The following is a 22,867-nucleotide window of genomic DNA, read 5'->3' as shown; positions in this document are numbered from 1 at the left end:
TTTATTCTATTTAGGATTTAATTTTCTTGGACTTTGAGTTTATAGTTTTCATGAAATTTGAACAATTTTTGCCCATTATGTCTTCATTAGATTTTTTTTATTCCCACTGCCCTCTCACACACACTTTCTGGGACTTCATTAAACCGTCTGATCTTATCCCATGTATCACCAAGGTAATGTTTATATTTTGTACAGCCTTTTTTGTCTGTGCTTCAATTTTGGAAGTTTATTGTTTTCTCTTCAAGGTCATTGATTTCTTTTCCTGCAGTGTCTTATCTGCTAAGTCTACCTACTGATTTTTTAAAAATGTTGAGACATTGTATTTTTAATCTCTAGAAGTACCATTTAAAAATATTATTTCTTTTTCTCTCCTTTATGTTCATGTTTTCATTTAAATGCTTTAACATTTATAATCACTTTTAAAGTTCTTTTCTGTTTATTCTGTCATTTCTGAGTCTTTATGATTTAACATCACATTTGTTTGTCTCATTTTAATATAAATTTTTTTAAGGGGCTACTGCTTCTTTATTGTGGTAAAATATATGTAACATGAACTTTGCCATTTTAAGTGTACACTTCAGTGATTTTAAGTACATTCACATTGTGCAACTGTTAACCTTTCTCTCCAGAAATTTTTCATCTTTCCAAATTTAAACTCTATCCCTCCCTCCTCCTGGCCTCTGGTTACCATCTACTTTGTGCCTCTGTGAATTGACTGCTCTATGTACCTTATGTAAGTGGAATCATACATTTGTCCTTTTATAGTTTGCTGAATTCACTTAGTAAAATGTTTTTACATTTCATCCATATTATGGCATGTGTCAGATTTTTTTTTTTATATTGTGTGTCCGGTAGCTTATTTTTGTAGCTAAAGTTTTTTTCTACTTGATCTTTTTAACTTCTGCTACAGAATTTAAAGTGATTTATACATCACCATTATAGTATAACAGCATTATGTATTTGCTTATTTATTTACCTTCACCAGCAAGCTTTATAAACTTTTGTATATTTTTATATTGCAGTGTGGGTTTTTTTGTTTGTTTGGCATTTTTTGTAATGCAGGTTTAGTGGTGATGAACTCTCTCAGCTTTTGAATGTCTTTATTTCTCCTTGATTTTTAAAAGATAGTTTTTTTTGTTTTGTTTTGTTTTACCAGATAGAGTATCCTTGGTTTGCAGTTTTTTTTTCTGAGCACTTTCCATATGTCATGCTATTCCTTTATTGTCTGGCAAGGTTTCTATTGAGAAATCTAATTATGGTCTTATGGAATCCGTACATGATGAATCACTTTTTTCCTGCTGCTTTTAAATTTCTTTTTGTCTTTGAGTTTCAACAGTTTGATTACACTGTGTTTGCATGTTGATTTCCTTGAGTTCCTCCTCTTGGGAGTCTGTTGGGCTTCTTCAATCTGGAAGTCCATTAACTTCCCCAAATTCAGGAAGTTTGAGCTGTATTTCTTTAAATAAATTTTCTACACATTTCTCTCTCTCCTTTCTTTTTCTCGACCTCCCACAATGTATGTATTGGTCTTCTTGACTTTGTCCCATAAATCCCTTAGGCTTAGAGAGGCCTTGGTAGGGAAAGAGAAATAGGGAGAAGGAAGACTATAAGAATGTAACATTTGCATGGCTGTCATTGCCAAAATAAAAGCCCATAGTTCATGTAAAAAAAATTACTTAGGCTTTCTTCACTTTTGTATTGGTTCCTCTGCCTGGATAATATAAAATTACCTCTTTGATTTAATCAGTTCTTTATTCTTATTGATCAAATCTGCTTTTGAATTTTTCAGGTCAATAATTGTATTCTTCAGTGCCAGAATTTCTGCATGCTTTTTAAAATATTTTCTCTCTCTTAATAGTCATTTTTAAATGCATTGGTTTCTTGAGCTTGTAGAGCATCTTTATGATGAGTATTTTGAACTACTTTTTAGATAATTACTACTCCTGTTTTTTAGGATCAGTTTCTGGAGATTTATTTTGTTCCTCTGTTTGGGCTGCCTTTCTGTGTGGCGGGGGGAGGAGTAACTTTATTTTGAGGTCTGTGTTTTTGAAGAATCAGCCACATATCCCAGCCTTTACATATTGGCTTTATACAGAGGAAGACCCTCAGCAATCAGCCCAGTTGTAGATTCTGAGTACCTCTGAAACTTTTTGGGAAGATACAGCTTCTCTGGCTCTGGGTGGGCAATTTCTCAATTTTAGAGGCTTGCCAGTTTCTTTTTCAGGAGTTTGTGATCTCTTGCTCCCTCTGGTGTATGTATGCGGCACTACGGGTTCTCTGGTCTACAGGAAAAGCCATCCTACTGTCTTTATTAGCCAGCCATGAGGGATTCAAAATAAGCCAGCTTCCTATCAGTACCCAAAGTTAAATGAGATAGATACCAGTCCTTCAGGCAGCTCTCTAAAGAGCTAGAATGCCAGACACACATTCCACTTCTTTCCCTCCCATCTGAGGGAAGATCACCTTTTCCCAGTTACTCCAAGCTGTTGCAGCTGCAGCAAGCCACCTCCTGTTCTTTGTTCTCAGTGGCCCCCAAGCCTGCAAACTGCGCTCTAAGTGAGGTAAGCAGAAACCAATCCCCTGGACAGCCTCTGAATAGACAGAATGTTGGACACCCATTCTATTCTTCTCTTTCTTTCCTGTGGGAAAAGTTGTTAGCTGTGCTGATCACTCTCAGTGGGCTGTGCCTGCTTGGCAGAGGAGCTGACATAAGTAAAGTGGAATTGCTCCTCTTACTAATTTCGATGTTTCTGCTCATGGCATTGTGCTTGCCTGGTGTAGTGCAACTTCTTGATTTAGGAAATTTCATAAAGGTATTTTGATCTGTATATCAGTGTTAAACCAGTATTTCTGTGGGTGACAAAGACTGGGATTTCCTATTCTACCATCTTGCTGATATCTGTCATCTGTCTAATAATTATCTTATTAGATATTTTGCATTGTGAATGTAACATTGTTGAGTGTCTGGGTTTTGTTATTTTCCTTGAAAAGTATTGATTTTCATGTTGGCAGGAAGTTAATTTATTGAAAAACCTGCTTGATCTTTCCAAGTTTTTTTAAAGCTTTTTTGCATTGTTTAGGCTATCCTTTGCTCTAGGGCTAATTTAGCTCTATTAATAAAACATGACCCTTTTACAGTGTTTACTAAATGCCTTGGATCTTGGGTGTTCAATAATTTGCCATAACTTAAACCTTACCCACTTGCGAGTTCTCGAAATTATTTGGCCTACAACTCTTTGGCAAGTGTTATTTGTCCAATTTTGGATAGTTTAATCCTACAAATGCACTACTTAATTTTAACTCAAGGATACTACAGTAGATTAGCGGAACTTTTTGTTTGTTAACTTACTCTCTCTGATCCTCTTCCCCACCAATTTGAGTCACTTCTTACTCTCCAAACTTTGATCCATCCTCTCAATTTAGCATGATTACTGTATTTTGCTTAGGATCGTGTTCATGATCTGGAAAATGTTTTCCAACAGAACTTCATGGCAATTATATGCCTCACTTCTCTCAGAGAGTTGCTATATATTGTTCAATATTTGAAGATGTATGGTCCAAATATTTTGTTCGATGTTTTGTATTTTTTTCCCCTCTGTGGAAAGGCAAGTCTAGTGCAATTACTCCATTGTAGTTGAAAGAAGTCCTCTTCTGATACGTTATTGTACTTCATCAGTTTTGTAATGTTTTATTATTATTATGTCATATTGCAATGGCTTCAACTATCAGGAATAACAGGAAAAAACAAAATGATTCTTATAAGCATGCAACTCCTAAAGTGGTAAAAGTTGTATGATGTAATTGAGTATAATCTGTCAACTATATATGAGCCCTTTAGAGTATCAGGGATATCAACCAGTAAGTTTTACAGAAGAAAATTATAAATGCTGTTTAATTAACTGAGCTGAATAAAGCAATGTGGTTAGGGTAATTTCTGTTATACCAGGTGATACTGAATGTCTATAGATTTTCTTTTTCAGAATCAGGTTTTTGAGAAGTCAGCTCATAAATCACCCTTTCCAAGAGGCTTTTAATGACCCTTTTCTCTGTTTTTATTTTTTCCTTTATTGTGTGTTTGTTTTCCCTATTGATTGTGTACTTCTTGAGAACAGAGACAGTCTTATTCATTTTCATCTTAGCAACTAGTATAGCTCTCGCAGAATTTGAAAGATGAATTGAATGAAAGCTGTCTCTTTTTTTCTGGATAAATAGCTTGAGTCTCCACTTTATCAGCCCATTATCTTTTAGCTACCAAGAATTTTCAAAGGGAAATAAAGCATTGAAATAATCAGTATATCACTTTATTTAGGTTTAAAGAAAATTTGAGTTAAGGTAAAAAGGTGTTTTGGACTAGGCTGGAGAAAAGCGTAAGTCAATGTGTTCTGTAGTTTTCTGGGTCCTTGGTTGAACTTCTTTCAGCATTGCACTAGCATCTTCATCATAATCCAATTTACATGCAAGGGCAAGATCATGGGCTGCTTCTTCCCAATGGCCCAGAAGTCTGTGTGCTTTCCCTCACCATTTAGACATGGGAGCTGAATCAGGATTTATTTCAATAGCCTTGTCACAGTCTTGGATGGCAGCATTTGGCTTCTGTAATTTGAGGGAGACACTGGCTCTCTTGGCATACAGAATGGCCAAGCAAGGATTTCATTCTTTTTTGTGCTTTTCAGTTTCTTTTAAAAATTATTTTGATATTAAAGAACGTTATACATAATCCGTACAATTTGATGAATTGAAGGTAAGTATATACCTGTGATCCACATCACGCTCTGTTATAAAATTCTCCCATGACTTCCAAAGGTTTCCTACTACCCTCTTATTTTTATTATTGTTATGGATTTTTTGGCAATAAAACACTTAATGTAAGATCTACCCTCTTAGAAAATTTTTAACTATACAACCGTGTTGTTAGCTATAGGCATTACACTGTACAACAGATCTCAGAGCTCTTGTTTTTTTATTGTTTATGCTATTACAGTTGTCCCAGATTTTCCCCCTTTGTCCCCCTCCACCCAGACACCCCCAACTCTCTCAAGCAATCTTCACACTGTTGTCCATATCCATGGATCATACACTCGTATGTCCTTTGGCTGCTTTATTCTCTATGCTGTACTTTACATCCCCATGACTATTCTGTAACTATCAATTTGTATTTATTAATCCCTACACCTTTATCTCCTGTCCCCCTGACACCCCTCCCATCGGGCAAATATCAAAACATTGTCTGTATCTATGATTCTGTTTCTGTTCTGCTCATTCATTTGTTTTGTTTTTTAGATTCAATTATTGATACGTATATATTTACTACCATTTTATTATTTATATGTTTGATTTTCTTCTTAAAGACAATCTTTAACATTTCATCTACTAATGGTTTGGTGATGAAGAACTCCTTCAGATTTTTCTTGTCTAGGAAGCTCTTTATCTGTCCTTCGATTCAAAATCATGGCTTTGTTGGATAGAGTAATCTTGGTTGTAGGTCCTTGCTTTTTATCACTTTGAATATTTATTGCCAGTCCCTTATAGCCTGCAAAGTTTTTCTTGAGAAATCAGCTAACAGCATTATGGGAACTCCTTTATAGGTAGCTAGCTGCTTTTCTCTTGCTGCTTTTAGGATTCTTTCTTTATCTTTAACCTTTTGCGTTATAATTATGATGTATCTTGGTATTGGCATCTTTGGGTTCATCTTATTTGGGACTCTCTATGCTTCCTGGACTTGTATGTCTATTTCCTTCACCACGTTATGGAAATTTTCTGTCATTGTGTATTCAAATAACTTTTCAATTTCTTGCTCTCTCTCCTCTTCTTCTGGCACCCCCATGATGCATATGTTGGTATGCTTGAAGTTGTCCCAGAGGCTCCTTAAACTATCCTCACTTTTTTTAAATTCTCTTTTCTTCTTTTTATTCTGATTGTTTTATGCTTCATTATATTTTAAATACCTGATTTGATTCTCAGCTCCATCCCCTCTACAACTGTTTCCCTGTAAATTGTTCTTCATTTTAGGTAGTGTATCCTTCATTTCTGACTGATCTTTTTTATTGTTTCCATGCTCTTGTTTATGCTGTTGAGGTCCTCACTAAGTTCACTGAGCATCCTTGTAACCAGTGTTTTGAACTCTGCGTCTAGCAGAGTGCTTGTCTCCATTTTGTTAAGTTCTCCATCTGGAGTTTTGCTCCGTTCCTTCATTTGGGCCATGCTTCTTTGTCTCCTCATTTTGGCAGCCTCCTTGTGTTTCTTTCCACATATTATGTAGAGCTGCCACAAGTCCCTGGCTTGGTAGAGTGGCCTAATGTAGTAAGTGTCCCATAGGGTCCAGTGGTATAGTCTCCCCTATCACACAAGCTGGGCATTTGAGATGCACCCACTCTGTGGGCTGAGCTCACTCTCCTCCTGCTGCTGAGCTTTAATTGCTGTTGGCCAATCAATGGGAGGGATTTTACCCAGTCCGATCAACTGCAAGTACTGACAGTGACCACTGACCACCAACCTTCAACCACGGTGGAAGATCAGCTGTGTCAGGACCTACGCCACAGAGCAAGACTTACTTAAGCAAGGCTCTCGTGCCTGCTGAGTCTGTGCCTTGAGTACATCGCTTGTGGAGGTAGTTGGGTGGTGATGCTTCAACATGGTCTATAGCTGTCCACTAGGTGCGCAGGCTCTGGGGCCTCCCGGGAGATGCAGGCCAAGGTCAGCCACCTCTTGTGGTTTGTCTGGGCCACCCAAATAAGCTACAAAGCAATCTACAGTTGGATGCTACCTATGCTGGGCTTGGTGGTGCCCAAGTGAGTCTAAGCTGTAAACCAAGGCCAGCTTCTAGTGCCAGGCCTGGAGCCACTTAGCAACAGGCATGGGGCACACAGAGGCCAGATGCTATCTGAGGAAATTTAGGAAGATATGAAGCATGAGCCAAGACAAGGCATGTGTATGGAAAAGCCACTGGAAACAGCCTGGGCAGGCCCAAAACTTGGGTGGGGCAGAGCCTCAGGGAATCACCAGGGTGGGGCAAACATTGTGAGCCAGGTTAGTGGAGCCTCAGATATGGCACCCACCTGCTGGCTCTGTGGTTCCTTGGGGGGAGTGTTCAGAAAAGGACCAATGGCCTCTGCCAGCACTTTTGTCTGGGAGAAAGACACCTCCCAGCTCTCTCCCTGATGTCAGACAATTCAGTTCCTTCTGTATGTCTCTGATGCCTTTCAAGCTGTGCTGGAGCTCAGAGGGACAGAGTCTGAGTAAGTCCGTGCATGAGCCCTTTAAGAGGAAGTGCCCAAGACTCTTAATAGTTTGTCTTCCACAGCCTCAATCCCCACTGGTTTTTACAGCCAGAAGTTATCACTTATCTTCCAATACTGGAACCCTGGGTTGGGGGGCCTGGTGTGAGGCTGGGTCCCCTTGCTCCTGAGATATTCTTCCCAATTTTTATCTGCCACACATGGGTGTGGGGCCAGCCAGTTTCACATCTCCACCACTCCTACCAGTCTGGATGTAGTCTCTTCTTTAATTTTGAAGTTGTAGAACTTCCATTCAGCTTAATTTCTGATGTTTCTGAATGATCGTTGTTCTGAATAATCATTGTTCTGTAGTTTAGTTGTAATTTTGATGTGGTTGTGTGAGGAGACAAGCTGTGTTTACCTACATTGTCATCTTGGAGCTCTCTCCCCCTATCTTGTAATTAACTGAAATTTTGTGCTCTTTGACTAATACCTCCCTGTTTCCCTTCTCCCTCTCCCTGGAAACCACCATTCCACTCAAATGCATCTACGAGTTTGACTGTTTCATATTCATCATATAAGTGGTATAATGTAGTATGTATTTGTCCTTCTGTGTCTGGCTCTTCTTATTTAATGTTCTCTAGATTCATCTGTGTTGCTGCAAATAGCAGGATTTCCTTCTTTGTTTAATGTGGAATAATATTCCATTGTATATACATACCACATTTTATTTATCTGTCAATTGATGGACATGTCTTGACTACTGTGAATAATGCTGCAATAATCATGATAATGTAGATCACTTTGTGATCCTGATTTCAGTTCCTTTGGGTGTATGCCCAGAAGTGGGATTGCCGAATCACATGGTAGTTCTAGTGTTAGTTTTTTGAAGATCCTCCAAACTGTTTTCCATAGTAGGTGCATTAATTTACAGTATACCAGGAATCCCTTTTCTCTACATTTACACCTACACTTATTATCTGTGGTTTGTTTTTTTTTTTAATAAAAGCTACTCCACAAGGTGTGAAGGTAATATTTTATTGTAGTTTTGCTTTGTATTCACTAATGATTATTGGTGTTGAGCACCTCTTCATGTATATGGTGGCTAATTGTGTATATTCTTTGGAGAAATTTCTATTCCTTTTCCCATTTCTAATGGATTATTTGGTGATTTTGCTATGATGTTGTAAGAGTTCTTTATACATTTTTAATATTAACCCTTTATTAAGTAAATGGTTTGCAAATATTTTCTTCCATTCTATATGTTGCCTTTTCATTTTGTTGATTGATTGCTTTGCTGTGCTGAAGCTTTTTAGTTACACATAGTCCTGGTTGTTTATTTTTGCTTTTGTGGCCTGTGCTTTTGTTGTCATATCCTTTATTTTTATAGCTGAATATTATTATATGTACATACCACATTTTCTTTATCCATTCATCTGTCAAAGGATATTTGCGTTGCTTCCACATTTTAGCTATTATGAATCATGCTGCTATTAATGTGAGTGTGAAAAAAACAACAACTCCATATCCTTTCAGTTTTTTTGGATATATAACCAGAATTGAGATTGCTGAATCATATGGTAGTTCTATTTTTTAATTTTTTAAGGAATCTCTTCATGTAGAACTTTTTACAAATTTCATTGCTACTGTTTCTGCTAAACTGTATGTAAAAATAAGAATTTGATTAATATGATGGACCTTCGTGATTTAGGATTTTTTTCTCTTTTTTTTAATCTAGAGCCCTTGCAGAATCTCCACCATCTGCAAACAACCTAAAGAGTGAACTTGGTGACAAAAGGAAGAATAAAGATGAAAGGGAAGCTTATAACCATGAAAAAAATTCTGGAGATATTTGTTCTGAGCCTTATCCAGAAGAGAAAAAGAAGAAACGTTCTGGATTCAGAGACAGAAAAGTATGTAACACAATTTTATAAATTAATCAGAACTATAGTTAATTCAAAGTTCAGATAATGCAGTTAAATCTCTTTTATGATGTATTTCAAATGGTTCATGTTCATCTTGAAGTTTTTCACCTCTTCACTATTTTCCCTCATGTTCTAAGGCAAACATACTCTTGGAATCTAAAGTTAATGGGGTTAGTCAAAAATTAAAGATAAAGAGAGAATCTTAAAAGCAGCAAGAGAGAAGAAAAGAATTATGTACAAAGGGGTCCCAATTAGACTATCAGCTGACTTCTCAAGGGAAACCCTACAGGCAAGAAGAGACTGGCAAGAAATATTCAAAGTAATGAAAATCCAAAACCTACAACCACGAATACTCTATCCAGCGAAATTGTCATTCAGACTAGAAGGACAGAGAAAGTGTTTCCAGGACAAAATAAAACTGAAAGAGTTCATTAGATCCAAACCACTGTTATATGAGATGTTAAAGGGACTGGTTTAAAAAAACAGAAGCTAGGGAGATGAAACAAAGGCAAACTAAATAGGCAATGAGAGTGGAAAAGGAACTGTGGGTACAGGAAGCATATTGGGGGGAGGTCAACAGGGAGGGGGAATGGGGAAAGGGAGGGAGATGATATAGGAATTGGGGATCAAGGTAGGAGGGAATGGAATAGACGAAGAGAGGTTGGGAGGAACTGTATGCACAACTAATGGACATAATCTAAAAGGGGGGGACAACTGGAGGGAGGGGGGCCACCGGGTGGAGGGGAGCAGAGGGAGGGGAAATTGGCACAAATGTAATATTTTAATCAATAAAACACATTAAATCTGAAAAAAATAAAATAAAAAAAAAATAAAGTTAATGGGGTTAAGAAAAGGGCCTAAGATTGGTAATCATGATTAGAATATATTTTCTTCTTTCTTTCATTTCAGCTACCTAATGTTGATTATTTCTTTCTGGATCCTTCTGATGTTGAATGTTCTCATATATTTTTTAAATTTAATCTTTATGATATTTTTTCCATTACCATTTAGTCCCCGTTTACCCCCTCCCACCTGCAGTCATCACACTGTTGTCCGTGTCCATGAGTCCTTTTTGCTCAATCCCTTTACCCCCTAACCTCCCCTCCATCACCTGTCATCTGTTCTCCATCTATAAGTCTGTCTCTGTTTTACTTGTTAATTCAGTTTATTCATTAGACTACACATGAGTGAAATCATCTAGTATTTGTCTTTCTCTGACTGGCGTTCTCATATATGTTAATTGAGTCTGTGTGGTAATACAGATTTATGATGCTAGGTTGTAAAGGCAGAATAAAATCTCTTGGGAAATATAGTTATTTTCAGAAAACGAACTAATTTTAGGACAGTATAAACTTCAAATGACTTCAGCATTCTATGTCTTTTAACACCAATTGCTGTTCTACAGCTCTACATCAGAAATGTTTTAGTTTCACTGTAACAATGCCTATGATATTGGGCATTTGAATTCAGCAGACATGATTGGTGAAAAGCCAAAAGGCTGAATTTATTAGATGTTTTGCATGTTAACATTAAAATTCAGGGAGTTGCCTTCACTTGCTAAAATATAGCCAATCAATACAAGAAGATAATTTGAGTTATTTCTGTGTTATGTGTTTGTGGTATGTATTTGCAAAAAGTTTCTTTGAGAAACTTTGATTTTCTGTTTTTATTTTCAGATGAAGTGATTAAACAAGTTTTCTCATTTTCTAAATTCATTTCTTACTGAGATGAATTTGAACAAAAGTTAGGTATCACAAGTTAATTGTCAGCTACCCCAGTGTTTCCACAATAATACATTTATTTAAATCTTTTGCCCTGAGTCATTTCAAGGAAAGTTCAAATTTATCTTGCTCCAGCAGTTTCATTTAGAGTCAAACTTTTACAAAGTAGAGCTAAAATATCCAAAATAAACTCTTTATTTTTGAACCTTTCATTTTCCACTCCTGTTTTCTGTTCAACAGATGACCATATTTCTTATGTCACAGAAAAAATGAAATTATCTAAGTAATTAATTTGTAACTCCCATACCTATAAAACTTTTCTGGTCTATGTTTGTAATAACCCTTATTTCTTTCACCAAAGTCTCAGTGGAAGAGCTGTTTTTCCTGTTCAAGCCTACCCATCCTCCATGTTATCCTCTCTCACCAAGAACCTATGTCAACACTTATTCTTTCCTTGTGCTGTTTTTTTCATTTGCTCTTTGTCTGTTTTTCTTTTACACAGTCTACAGGGGCATATTAAAGATTATTTAATTAATAAAATGAGTTTTGATTATGCACTTTTCCTAGCTTCTGCCCATTTGTTTACATTCTTTCCCTGTGATAGCAAATTACTTCACATTCTACATGCTGTTTTGACATCCTCAGATTTCATTTAAACGCTTCACTTATTGTTCTTTTAAGTTCTCTTGATTTTCATATAATACTTCAAATATACAAGAAAAATAATAAAGACTACTGTGTTGAAAATACATATCCCCAACACTTGTTTTTGTCAGGTTTTAACATTTTGCTATATTTGCCTTAGTTTTTTATTTTTTTAAGAAGAAATGAAATTAATATTAAAAATACATTTCTGTATATTCTCTTCAATCCCATTTTTCTCTCTTCCACTTTAGAGGTAAACTAATGTCCTGAATTTACTATTTATTATCTCCATGCATGGCCTGGTTGTTTTGTGTATTTTATTTTATTTTACTTAAAAAATTCACAGGTACAAAAAGTTAGGACAGTCATTTCACTAGGTTCATGGAAGCAGCGTTTGTTAGTTTGTGCATGCTCCTCTCTTTTATCTTGTTTTAATTTTAATTTTTAAATTTTCATCATCTCTTTTGAAACCCTAAGTCCTCAAGAAAAATTCTCACACATTGCATCAGTATTGCTTCACTGTCATTTCTTTTCTTTGGGATCTTCATGTGGACCCAAAGGAACCTATCCTGCATATCATTTAACTGCTTTTTTATATTTTTCCTCATTAGTTCTTTTCCTACTCCCCCAGGGTCTCTCTTCTTTTTCTTTCAATATTTTTTATTGTGATAAAATATGTATAACATAAAATTTACCATTTTAGCCATTTTTAGGTGGTATTAAATACATAATAGAGTAGAACCATCACCATCACTTATCTCCATAACTGCTTTCATATTATAAAACTGAAAATCTACACCTACTAAATAATAATTTCCTACTACCCCTTTTCCACAGCCCTTGGCAATCACCATTTTACTTTCTGTCACTATGATTTTGCATACTGAAAGAACGTCATACAAATGGAATCATACAGTACTTGCCTTTTTTGTGACTGGCTTATTGAACTTAGTATAATGTTTTCAAGGTTCATCATGTTACGTAAGTCTGAATTTTCTTCCTTTTTTAGGGCTGAATAATATTCTACTATATGTATATACCACATATTGCTTACTCATTTATCCATTGATGGATATTTGGATTGTTTTTACATTTTAGCTATTGTCAATAATGCTGCTATGAACATGGGTATACAAATACCTCTTTGAGATTTTACTTCTCATTTTTTTGTGTATTTAGTCAAGAGTTAAATTACGGGATCATTGGTCATTCTATTTTTAATTTATTTTATGGAACCACAGTACTGTTTTCCATAGTGCTGTACCATTTTATGTTCTCACAGCAAGGATTCCAGTTTTTCCACATCCTTGCCAACACCTATTATTTTCTATTTGTTTGTTTTTTATATTAGCCATCCTAATGGATGTAAAAAGTATCTCAATGTAGTATTCATTTGCATTTCCCTAATGATCAGTTATGTTAACATTTTTTCATGTGCTTACTTGCCATTTGTACATCACCTTTGGAGAAATATCTATTCACATTCTCTGCCCATTTTTTAACTCAGTTTTTGTTTTGCTTTTTTTAATTGTTGAATTTAGGAGTTTCTCTACATAATCTGGTTGTTAATTTGTTATCAGATATATGGTTTGCAATTATTTATTCTCATTCTGTAGATTTTTACTCTGTTGACATTATCTTTTGATGGACAAAATTTTTATGACCTTCATTTGCTTATTCATCTTTCACTTGAATGCTTCCTATGCTGTGGAACTCTTTGTCTCATTTTGGAATACTGTTACCATTGGAAGTTCCATATTTGGCCAATATCTTGTCTGTAACTTTTATCCATGAGTCTAGTTCTGCTATTCAACATCATACAGAATGTCTGAATTTTTTAAGTATAATTGTTCTACTGTAAAATAATATACAGGTAGAGGAATCCAACAAATTGACTTTATAGTAATCATTACATTCTTTATAGTTTTATTAACCAAATGTGCATCCCTAGACATACAGTTTTATCTTTTTTTTTAATCCTCACCTGAGGACGTTTTTTGGCATTGCTTTTTTTTTTTTTTTTTAAGAGAGAGAGAAGGGAGAGAGAGAAACATCAATGTAAAAGAAGCATTGATTAATGGCCTCCCTTCGGTGCCTGGACCATAGCACCTAGACCAGGTATTGAACCCGCAATCTAGGCATGTGCCCTGACCAGGAATCGAACACACAACCTTTCAGTTATGGATGACACTCCAGCCGAGCCACAGCAGCCAGGGTCCTATTTTATTCTGATGGATGTCTTTTAATCTAGCAGAACCCAGGGCATTTCACCAATAAAGTTTTCTACTATTAGGATTTTCCTGATGTTTATTCTCAGTGAAATTCAGCATGTTCCTCTGTTCTCTGTATTACCTGAATATTCTAAGGCTTGATCAGACTAAGATTTGATCTCTGTGGCAAGACTAGAGATGGTACTGTATTCTTTTATCGGGAGGCACCTAATGTCTAATACTTTTCTTTTTGTGATAGTAGCAGATATTGTTGTTCAGTGGGCTAGATCTATTAATTCATTGAGGTTGGAAAATGGTAATATTCTAATTTTATCAAATAAATTATTTAACCTAATGGAATCAGTTTTATTAAATATTCAGAATAAGACAATAGAATGTACTTGTTACATGCTCAAATAGATAAATATAGCCATAATAGTTGAAAAAGAAAAAGTAATTGACAATCAAGACAAATAAAACTAGAATAGGTAGTAATGAAAAATAGAAATATTTTTAATTTTTAAAAAATTTTTTACAACTTATTGGGGTGACATTGGTTAATATAATTATATAGGTTTTATTAATTGGACTACTTTATAAAGAGACATTTTCCCTCATCTGTTGTTTAATTGCTACTACTACTTGGCTACTATTTAGTGCAGTTAAGAAATGTAATGCTGAATTTTGATCCAATTAAAGTCCAGAAGTTTAATTGAAGATAACTGTTTTAAATCATGATGCTTAACAATGTTTTAAGTAAATGATTGAATGTAACTATTATAATCCCCTTATTAAATTTTTGCTCCTGGCTAAGCATAACATTACAAAATCTTTCAACAGTTTTTGGTACATCTTAATTTCCTAGCCTTTGTTATCTTGAATGCTGTATTATGAACCCTTTGTATAATAATTTGTTAGTATTCCTTTTAACATGACCACTTAAAAGGAGGCAGCTCCATATAAACTGATAATGGAATGATCTCCAAGATACATTGCTAAGTGGGGGTGGGGGGGCGCACAAAATAATATACTATACAATATGTTTATATAGAACTCTACCAATGCAGAAATGCAAAAGTGTATTATTTTCCTTGACCTATTGTTTTAAGCTAAAACTGATGAATAATATTAAGCAGCATAATTTAGTGACTCTTGTAACAACCAAGGGATTTGATTTTTACTCTGAAAATCATTGACTTTTAAGTTATCTTTCTACCTTTGTCTTGCATGTGATTGAATCAACTATTTCACTGGGAAACACAATTTTCGTTGAGTTAGATCTGACACTTGTTTTTGACAAACTTTTGGCATCTGAACCCAAAAATGACCCCAGTTTTTCTCTATCATGTCAACTTTTTAAGGTATAGGATACCCTCCCTTTGTCCCAAAATCATACAAAATGTGCATACAAAGGAAAATAAAGAAAAAATTACCTGAATATACTGTTTATTTAGAGTTATTTTATTCATATAAAGTCTATATATTGTTACTGTAAGTCAAATAGTGTACAAATAGCAAAGTTCTGCTACCAAACATACATATTAAGGTAAAAATTTATGCTTATAGCTTTTCCTGAGGTGTTCAGTCTGTGGACAATCTCGCCTGATGCTCCAGTTTTATGTGCAGAGGTGGGAATATAATGTTCTTTCTGTCAACAAGTGGCTCATGTAGAATGTTTGGATCACCAGATCTTGGAGGCCAGTTTGACTCCACTCAACGCTTCTCACAAGCTCTGCTGTCCCACATACACAGAAAACAGGAATACTTGGTGTATCTGGATTGCTGACCAAGAAGGAAGCAGACCATTTGAAGGTCAACACAGATGGTCCAGTTGTGCTTGTGATATTGCAACAGATCAATGACTCTCTTTATGTCTTCATATTCTTCACGAAAACAAACTGAATGGCCAATTGGGACTGCACCAAATCAATTGCCATTGTGGAGGAGGACACACTTTCAAGCTCCGTTTTGAGCTATCCATGAACAGTCACCATTCAGTTGTGGTACAGATTGGAATTCCCAATTCCTCCACTAAACCATGTATGTTATGGCAATACACAAAGCCACCGTCACTCAGAAGTACTACAGAAATGCACTCTCTCTTGATCGAAAGTAGGATGCCTTCACTCCTTTTTCAAGCAAGTTTCTCTCATGCTCATGCAGTCCTGATGCTAGGAGTTCTGAAGCCTTTTTGCATAGTCCCAAATCTCATGCCAAATCATTCAACTCATCCTGATCAAATCCCTTACAAACTGAGTCATCTTCAATTTCAAAATCTTCATTGGTGCTGTCACTTAGTTCTTCACCACACTCCTGTTTTTCAAAAGAGGGTAGTTCAGTGGAAACTGGCACTGGGATTTCAGCTGAATGAGGCACTGGGCGTATAGCTGATGATAAACTAGGATACTCTATTTTTCATTTATTTTTCTTGTTATATCCTGACGTTTTCATTATACAAAAGTAACAGTCACTTGAATGATCTCTGGGCTCTCACCAAAACATAGGTATACCAAATGGCAATTTATCACATGTTCCCTTCGTCCACATCTGTAAACTCTCGACCCACTGCTTGCACACCTTGTGAGGGGCCCCAGACTTATCTTGATCACCAAGTTTTACTTTAAAATATGCAAAATAGGCTTGCCTGACAAATGCACTGATGTTTGTCCTTTAACTGGGAATGGTGAGACTGCCACAGATGTAACAAAATGAATCAGGGTTATTTAGGCACTTATGATGAGAAATAGCAGAGGCAGACATGATCTGAAGGAAAGGAAATAAGTATGTATGTAAATAAAAAAATAAATTCTGTTTACTCCTTGTATACACACAAAAACTCGGACTACAGAATATGGTTCACTATAATAGAGCGCCACACAACCTCTCACCCCACTGTCTCATTTTTAACTGAATAGCCTACACAAGTATGAACCTGTCACTGGTCTCCAAGGTCATCCCTCACCCCTCCCCACTCAAGGGAATTTGCTCTTAGCCAATAGGAGAGCACTAGTGCTTCCCTTGATCCAGGCTTGATCCAGTCTAGAGTGGTCAAATTAAGATAAGCTGTAAGAAAAAACTTGACGTGATAGAAGAAAACTAACTGCAGTTTTGAAATCAGCATGCCTATTTAAGTTTAAAAGAGCTGAAAAATCTGACTCAACAGGAATTATGTTAAAAATTGTTCCCCAATTTTTTAAGTTCATGAAGCCATCTTTAATGTAGCTACAGCTTATCCCCTAAACATTGCAAACTGATTATTTTTGGTTGCTATTCAAAAGAGCAAGCATATCGAGGGCCTAAAGAAAGTCATTTATTCTGAGCCAGTACCAGCAGCTAGTTGATAATAAATGCCTTTGATTTAAGACTTTTGGCTAAGTCTCGAGGCTGCTAAGGGGTTGAGAATCTCCTTAGTGTGTTTTCCACATGGCAAATCCTTTGATAAAACCTCTGAAATGGTATCCAGATTTTAGTTCAAACTAGCATTAGAAAAACTCCTGTCATATATAGTTACAAATTAGCAGGTCTTTCTTAGTTTCTGAAAGCATATCTGGTAGTGGAATTAAGACCATTGTAAGTGACCTGGAAGTGATTATCTAGCCAGGTCTGATAGTTATGGTAATAGCTGTGTTAATATGGCAAATTAAAAATATTAACAATGTTTTTCTTAATATTATGGATTGCTTTATAGACATCAAACTGATGGGAGTTTAGATTGAAATGTCTTGACAAATTTTCTAACCAGTTATTTATAAGAAACTATTTATGGTTGACTATTTCAACATATAAAATTCAGGTATGAGAGAAATCTCTTCACCGTAGTACTATGCAGTTCGTATTTTGGTGAAAAAGACTTCTCTCGTACCCGAATTTGTAAAAGAATACGATGCAGAAGATACAATATTTTGTATGTTTCATGAACAGAATGGGGGCTTGGATCCCAGATAAAGAAGTGGGATTTCATTTAATATTGCATTCTTTTAGTTTAATGTATGCCTTATTTGATTTTGTTCCTATTCAAATATCTTCTTGTGCTTTTCCCAGCACTGCTTTCTTCTAAATATGCTGTATATAGAGAATCTCTGGAAGTTTAATTTCATAGAAAAAGTAGAAGTCTTATTATTTGAGACCTATTAATAATTGAGTTTCCATGGTATGTAATTTTATTTTTTTTTAATGTTATCATTTCAAGTACTTTGTATTTGAAAGACTGTTAGCTGTGCTACCCATGAAGTCCCAAGTCTGTTTTGTTTTAGGAATTGGGAAATTGTATAGAAGCAAGATCTATAAAAATCAATTCCTTTTTTTTAAACTTGGTATTTAAAAATCTGTAGACTATCATATATATGGGATTATACCCTGATACCCTGTTACTGAGATGTTTTGAATTCTTATATGACATTTTTCGATTTTGCTAGCTTTCAGTGATTTCAGAAATAAGAAAAAAAATTTTTTTAATTCTAAACAAGTTTCACAAGCATTGCCTCAAATGGAATATGAAAGGTCTATTGGAAGAAAGAGGTTCAAATGTTTTGAAATTCAAGTTTACTTTTAATAAAAAAATCCAGTAATAGAAAGAAGTGATATAATCAAATTTCCCCAAAAATAAGATACAAAATATATGAAAATTAGATTGCTTAATGGTAACACTCTGAATTTCTAATTTTAGGTAATGGAATATGAGAATAGGATTAGAGCATATTCCACACCAGACAAAATCTTCCGATATTTTGCCACCTTGAAAGTAATCAGTGAGCATGGTGAATCTGAAGTGTTTATGACTCCACAAGATTTTGTGCGATCCATAACACCCAATGAAAAACAACCAGAACGTAAGTTGCTAATGTGAAAAATGAGATTGTGATATTTATTTTGCTATATGTTACTTCATTTCTTCCCATGTATTGCCTAAGCTTTATAGGTCCATGCAATAATTATATTCACTGTGTAGCTACTGTATGTCAGGCATTATGCTAGGCTCTAGGGGTACAGAAGAGGAGCCTACAGCCTAATGTGACAATCCTCAATGGTGTAAAGGATTAAGGAGATTCCTCCGGCTGAGATTCACTGCCTGTGATGAGAATGTTCCTTAAGGCAATGTATTACATGCGTGGCTACCATCAAGTTACTCTTTAGGGAGGGAGACAGAGAAAGTAACAGGTAATTTCAGGAATGTTGTGAATTGTTAAAGATTGTAGGTGCTGTGACAGTGTAAAGAAGGGGCACTTAGCTAAATCTGAAAGTTGGGAGAATGGTTTCTAAAGAATACATCTAACTTTGGATAAAAGCCTATATAGGCATTGCGTTTACTTTAGAAAGAGTTTAAATGAACTATCTTAAATATGCTCAAAGAATAGTGGAAAAGGTGTCTCATATAGAGAACATAGCCTGAACAAATGAGATGTGACGAAAGAAAATAAATGGCTTAATATTAAAAATAACAATTTAGAAATGTTTATGGGGGACGTGGAGGGGAAAATGATGGAGCAGAAAGCTCTATGAATTACTCCTTCCACTGAAGCAAACATTAAGCTGCCGAAAATGGACAGAAGCAACTTTTTTGGAACTTTGGAATCTAATAAAAAACTTACAGCAACCAGGAAGGGCTTAATGAAGAAAGAAGCTGCTAAATTTTGGTAAGAAAGTTTTGTGACATTTTGCTTACCTGCCTACAATGTCCTATTTCCCAGCTCAGCAGCAACCATGGGGATTGCCGCATACACTCCCTTACTGGTAATGGGGAGTTCAGTGGGTAATACAAACTTTGTTCCCCAAAACTTGCGGTTGTGGATTTACTTGTCTGGCAGCTACCCAAGGGACCAGCAAAAAGGCTTGCCCTTTTATTTCACCCATCTCAAGCTGGAGGGGCTTCCCAGGTGTCATGTACTGAAAAAAACTTACGATATGTACTATCTGTAACTACCAGGCTAAGAGAGGGCAGATGGGACAAGCAACAAACAGACCGAAAAGCCTAGGAAGGAGGAAACTGAGGAAGAAGCCATTTCAGGGGATAAGAGCTTTGAATAGGCTATTGAATATACAAGGTAATCCAGAATGCAGTGTGCCTTGTCAGGGCCTGCCACATGCTTAGAAAAGACTCTGAGTGGGCTTGAATCTCTTACTTATATTTGGGCTCCATGCAATGAGGTGAAAGTTAAGGCAGAGTTGTAAGAGGTCTAGCTAAACATGAAAGGAGGAGACATGCATACAGAAGGAGAGTTAGGAGTGCTTTTTGTTTTGTTTTTTAATGCTTTTTGCCTTCAGCATTTAAGGAAATCTCTATCGGGTCTCTTGCTGACTGCTTAGATAATAGAAAAGGAAATTCAGTGATGACACATGACAAGCAGTACAATCCTCAACAAGCTATAAACCAAACCCTGGGAATCAGGAAGAATATGATTTCTACAATTACCACAGAATAATATTCAAAATGTCTAATTTTCAATAAAACATTACATGGCATACCAATAATCAGGAATGTATTACCCATTACCAGAAAGAAAGAAAAAAGAGATTGACAGAAACCATCCATGAGGAAGCCAGTTAGGCACTGCACTTACTTTACAAAGACTTGAAATCAACTATCTTAAATATGCTCGAAGAGCAAAAGGAAACCATAGACAAAGAATTGTAGGAAACAAGGAGGTAGTGTGTTAATAAAAAGAATATCCACAAAGAAATAGAAATTATAAAAAGGAATCAAGTAGAAATTCTTCAGCTAAAAAGTACAGTAGCTGAAATAAAAAGTTCCCTGGAAGAGTTCAACATCAGATTTGAGCAGGAAGATAAAAGAATCAGAGAACTGGAAGATACATCAACTGATATTGTTGAGTCTAAGGAGCAGAAAACAAAAAGTATGAATAAAAAGAATAGGGCCTAAGATACTTGTGGGACACCATCAAGTGTGACAACATCTGCATAATGGGAGTCACAGAAGGAGAAATTAAGACATTTCCAGATGATCAAAAGCTGAGGAAGTTTGTTAATAATAGACCTTCCCTACAGGAAATACCAAATAGAGTCCTTTAGGCTGAAATGAAAGGATACTAGACAGTAAGTCAAATCGATACAAAGAAATTAAAGATGTGATTCTGGTCAAGATTTTGATGACCACATCAAAATTACAACTAAAATACAGAAAACCATCACTGAGAACCACCTGAAGTCTAGATGAACAGAAGTTCTATAACTAAGGATACACAGAAGAAGCCATATTGAGACTGGTAGGAAGGACAGAGACACAAAATGGGCTGGTCCCACACCCATGTATGGTGGTTAAAAATGGGGAGAGATATCTTGGCTGCAGAGTTCCTGTCTGAGGACCAAGGGGTCTCAGCCTTGCACTAGGCTCCCCTGCCCAGGGTTCCAATACCAGGAAGAGATGTCTCCATGACTTCTAGCTGTGAAAACCAGTGAAGGTTGTGGCTGAGTGAAACGAAGGACTGCTGAAGTCCCAGGCATCCTTTTTAAAGGGCTCGCACACAGACTTTACTTGCTGGTGGTCTCAGTTGCTCTGAGCTCCAAATCTGGGGCCACTGTTGGAAAAATGTCAGGGACATATGGTGAGGAACTTCAAGGCAAGGGCTGGAGTGGGGCAGCTTTCTCCCAGACTGGAGTTTTCTTTGCTGAGGCCTTTCCCTGCCATATCTGAGTCTCCATCATCCTAGCTGACACTGTTAGCCCTGCTCTGGTGATTCTCCAAGACCCCATCCCACGCAACTTACAGGCCCACCCAAGCCACCTTTGGTGGCTTTTTCCTACAAACAGCCTTTCTTGACTTACGGTGTAGAATTTCCTGAGATCACTCAAAGGTTTGCAAACCCCAAACAAGCATCACCTGGCCTCAGCATACCACATACCTCTTGCTAAGCAGCCCAAGCCCAGCATTAGTGGAATCTGACCTCAGTTTGCAGCTTAGTCTCTTCCAGGCACCTACAAATGCAGTGCAAGTGACAACCACTTGCACATCGCTTTGTAGCTTATATCAAGTGGCTTCAGGCAGGGTATCAACAGCAGGTGAACTTGGCCTGCACCAGAGCTCCTCCCAAGAGGCCTCAGAACCAACACACCCAGCTTCAGACCATAACAGAGCACCACGCAGCCATCTCCACAAATGACAACCCCAAAGGGCAGACTCCACGGGCACTAGAGCCCACTAAAGCAAATTCTGCTCCATAGAGTCAGCCCCTGCACAACTGCTCCTCTATTGTAGCTGCAGCTAGTCCTCACAAATAATCACCCTGAGGGTCAATCCCTCTAATTAATGTGCTAACAGCAATCAAGGCTCAACTACCAACAGGAGGGCACACAGTCCACACAAGGGACACACCTAGAGCACCTGGCTCAGGTGACCAGAAAGAATATGTCACTGGGCCCTACAGAAAAACTAGCATCAGGCCACTCTACCAAGACCAAGAGATGTAGCATCTCTATGTAATACATAGAAACAAACACAAGGCGAGATCAGGAAAGATGGCTGCAGAGTAGATGGAAGCCCTGTCCACTGGCTTCCAGACCTGGACCAGATTTACAGCTAAACTGCAGAGCAGTCAACTTGAAAAGCCAGTTGAAGTGTAGCTGATCTAAAATTTTATAAGCAGGCCCATGGAGAAAGACAGAATAGACAAGGACAGGGTGAGCCACCTCCCTCAGATGAGGCAACCGGGAAGCTGGAGAACTGTGGTGGCAGCAGACCTCCCTCTCCTTGGGAGAGCAGGGGTCCCCAGCCCAGAGCAACAGGAGATGAGAAGGGCAGGCCATGAAGTATCAGGCAGTGGGAAGCAGTGGGGATTTGATCCACATGGGAGACTCAGAGCACACTATCCCAGTGGGAGAGCAAGCCCGTTGTTACAGCACTAGCTTAGGAAGTTCCCTCCAAACTGTCTGCTAGAGGGGCCAAGTGGCAGTTCCAGGCCAGAGGAGGGGTCTGTTTGGTACACCCAGCAGTGATTTTGAAGGGTCCTCTGTTCTCTGGATGGACTTTGGGCTTAGAGCCAGTCAGTCTGGATGTTAAGGGTAGCGGAAGAGGACTGCTGTCACTTGCATGGACAGCAGGGTGGCGCTGCCCACCCCACCTGCTGAGACACTGGGTCTGCCCCAAGGCAAAGGGGTGGGCACAAGGTTGGAAATTTGCCCCTCCCCTCCCGCTCTTGCTG

General features: G+C 37.1%; 1 protein-coding gene across 3 annotated transcripts in view; it reads left to right on the top strand.

The window, feature by feature from the left end:
- Positions 1-22,867, top strand: part of MICU1 (mitochondrial calcium uptake 1) — a 237,564-nt gene that overhangs the window by 61,579 nt on the left and 153,118 nt on the right. For all 3 annotated transcript variants that reach the window (XM_090278189.1, XM_090278188.1, XM_090278186.1), the window contains exons 3-4: positions 8,953-9,127; positions 18,382-18,544. In XM_090278189.1, the coding sequence (XP_090134315.1) occupies positions 8,953-9,127; positions 18,382-18,544 (338 nt within the window). The remainder of the gene's footprint in view (positions 1-8,952; positions 9,128-18,381; positions 18,545-22,867) is intronic.

The sequence above is a fragment of the Furipterus horrens genome, unplaced genomic scaffold (genome assembly GCF_987537825.1).
Source record: "Furipterus horrens unplaced genomic scaffold, mFurHor1.1.pri manual_scaffold_5, whole genome shotgun sequence".
Classification (NCBI taxonomy): domain Eukaryota; kingdom Metazoa; phylum Chordata; class Mammalia; order Chiroptera; family Furipteridae; genus Furipterus; species Furipterus horrens.
Note: the sequence above shows the minus strand (reverse complement) of the source record. Positions and strands in the feature narration are given on the sequence as shown.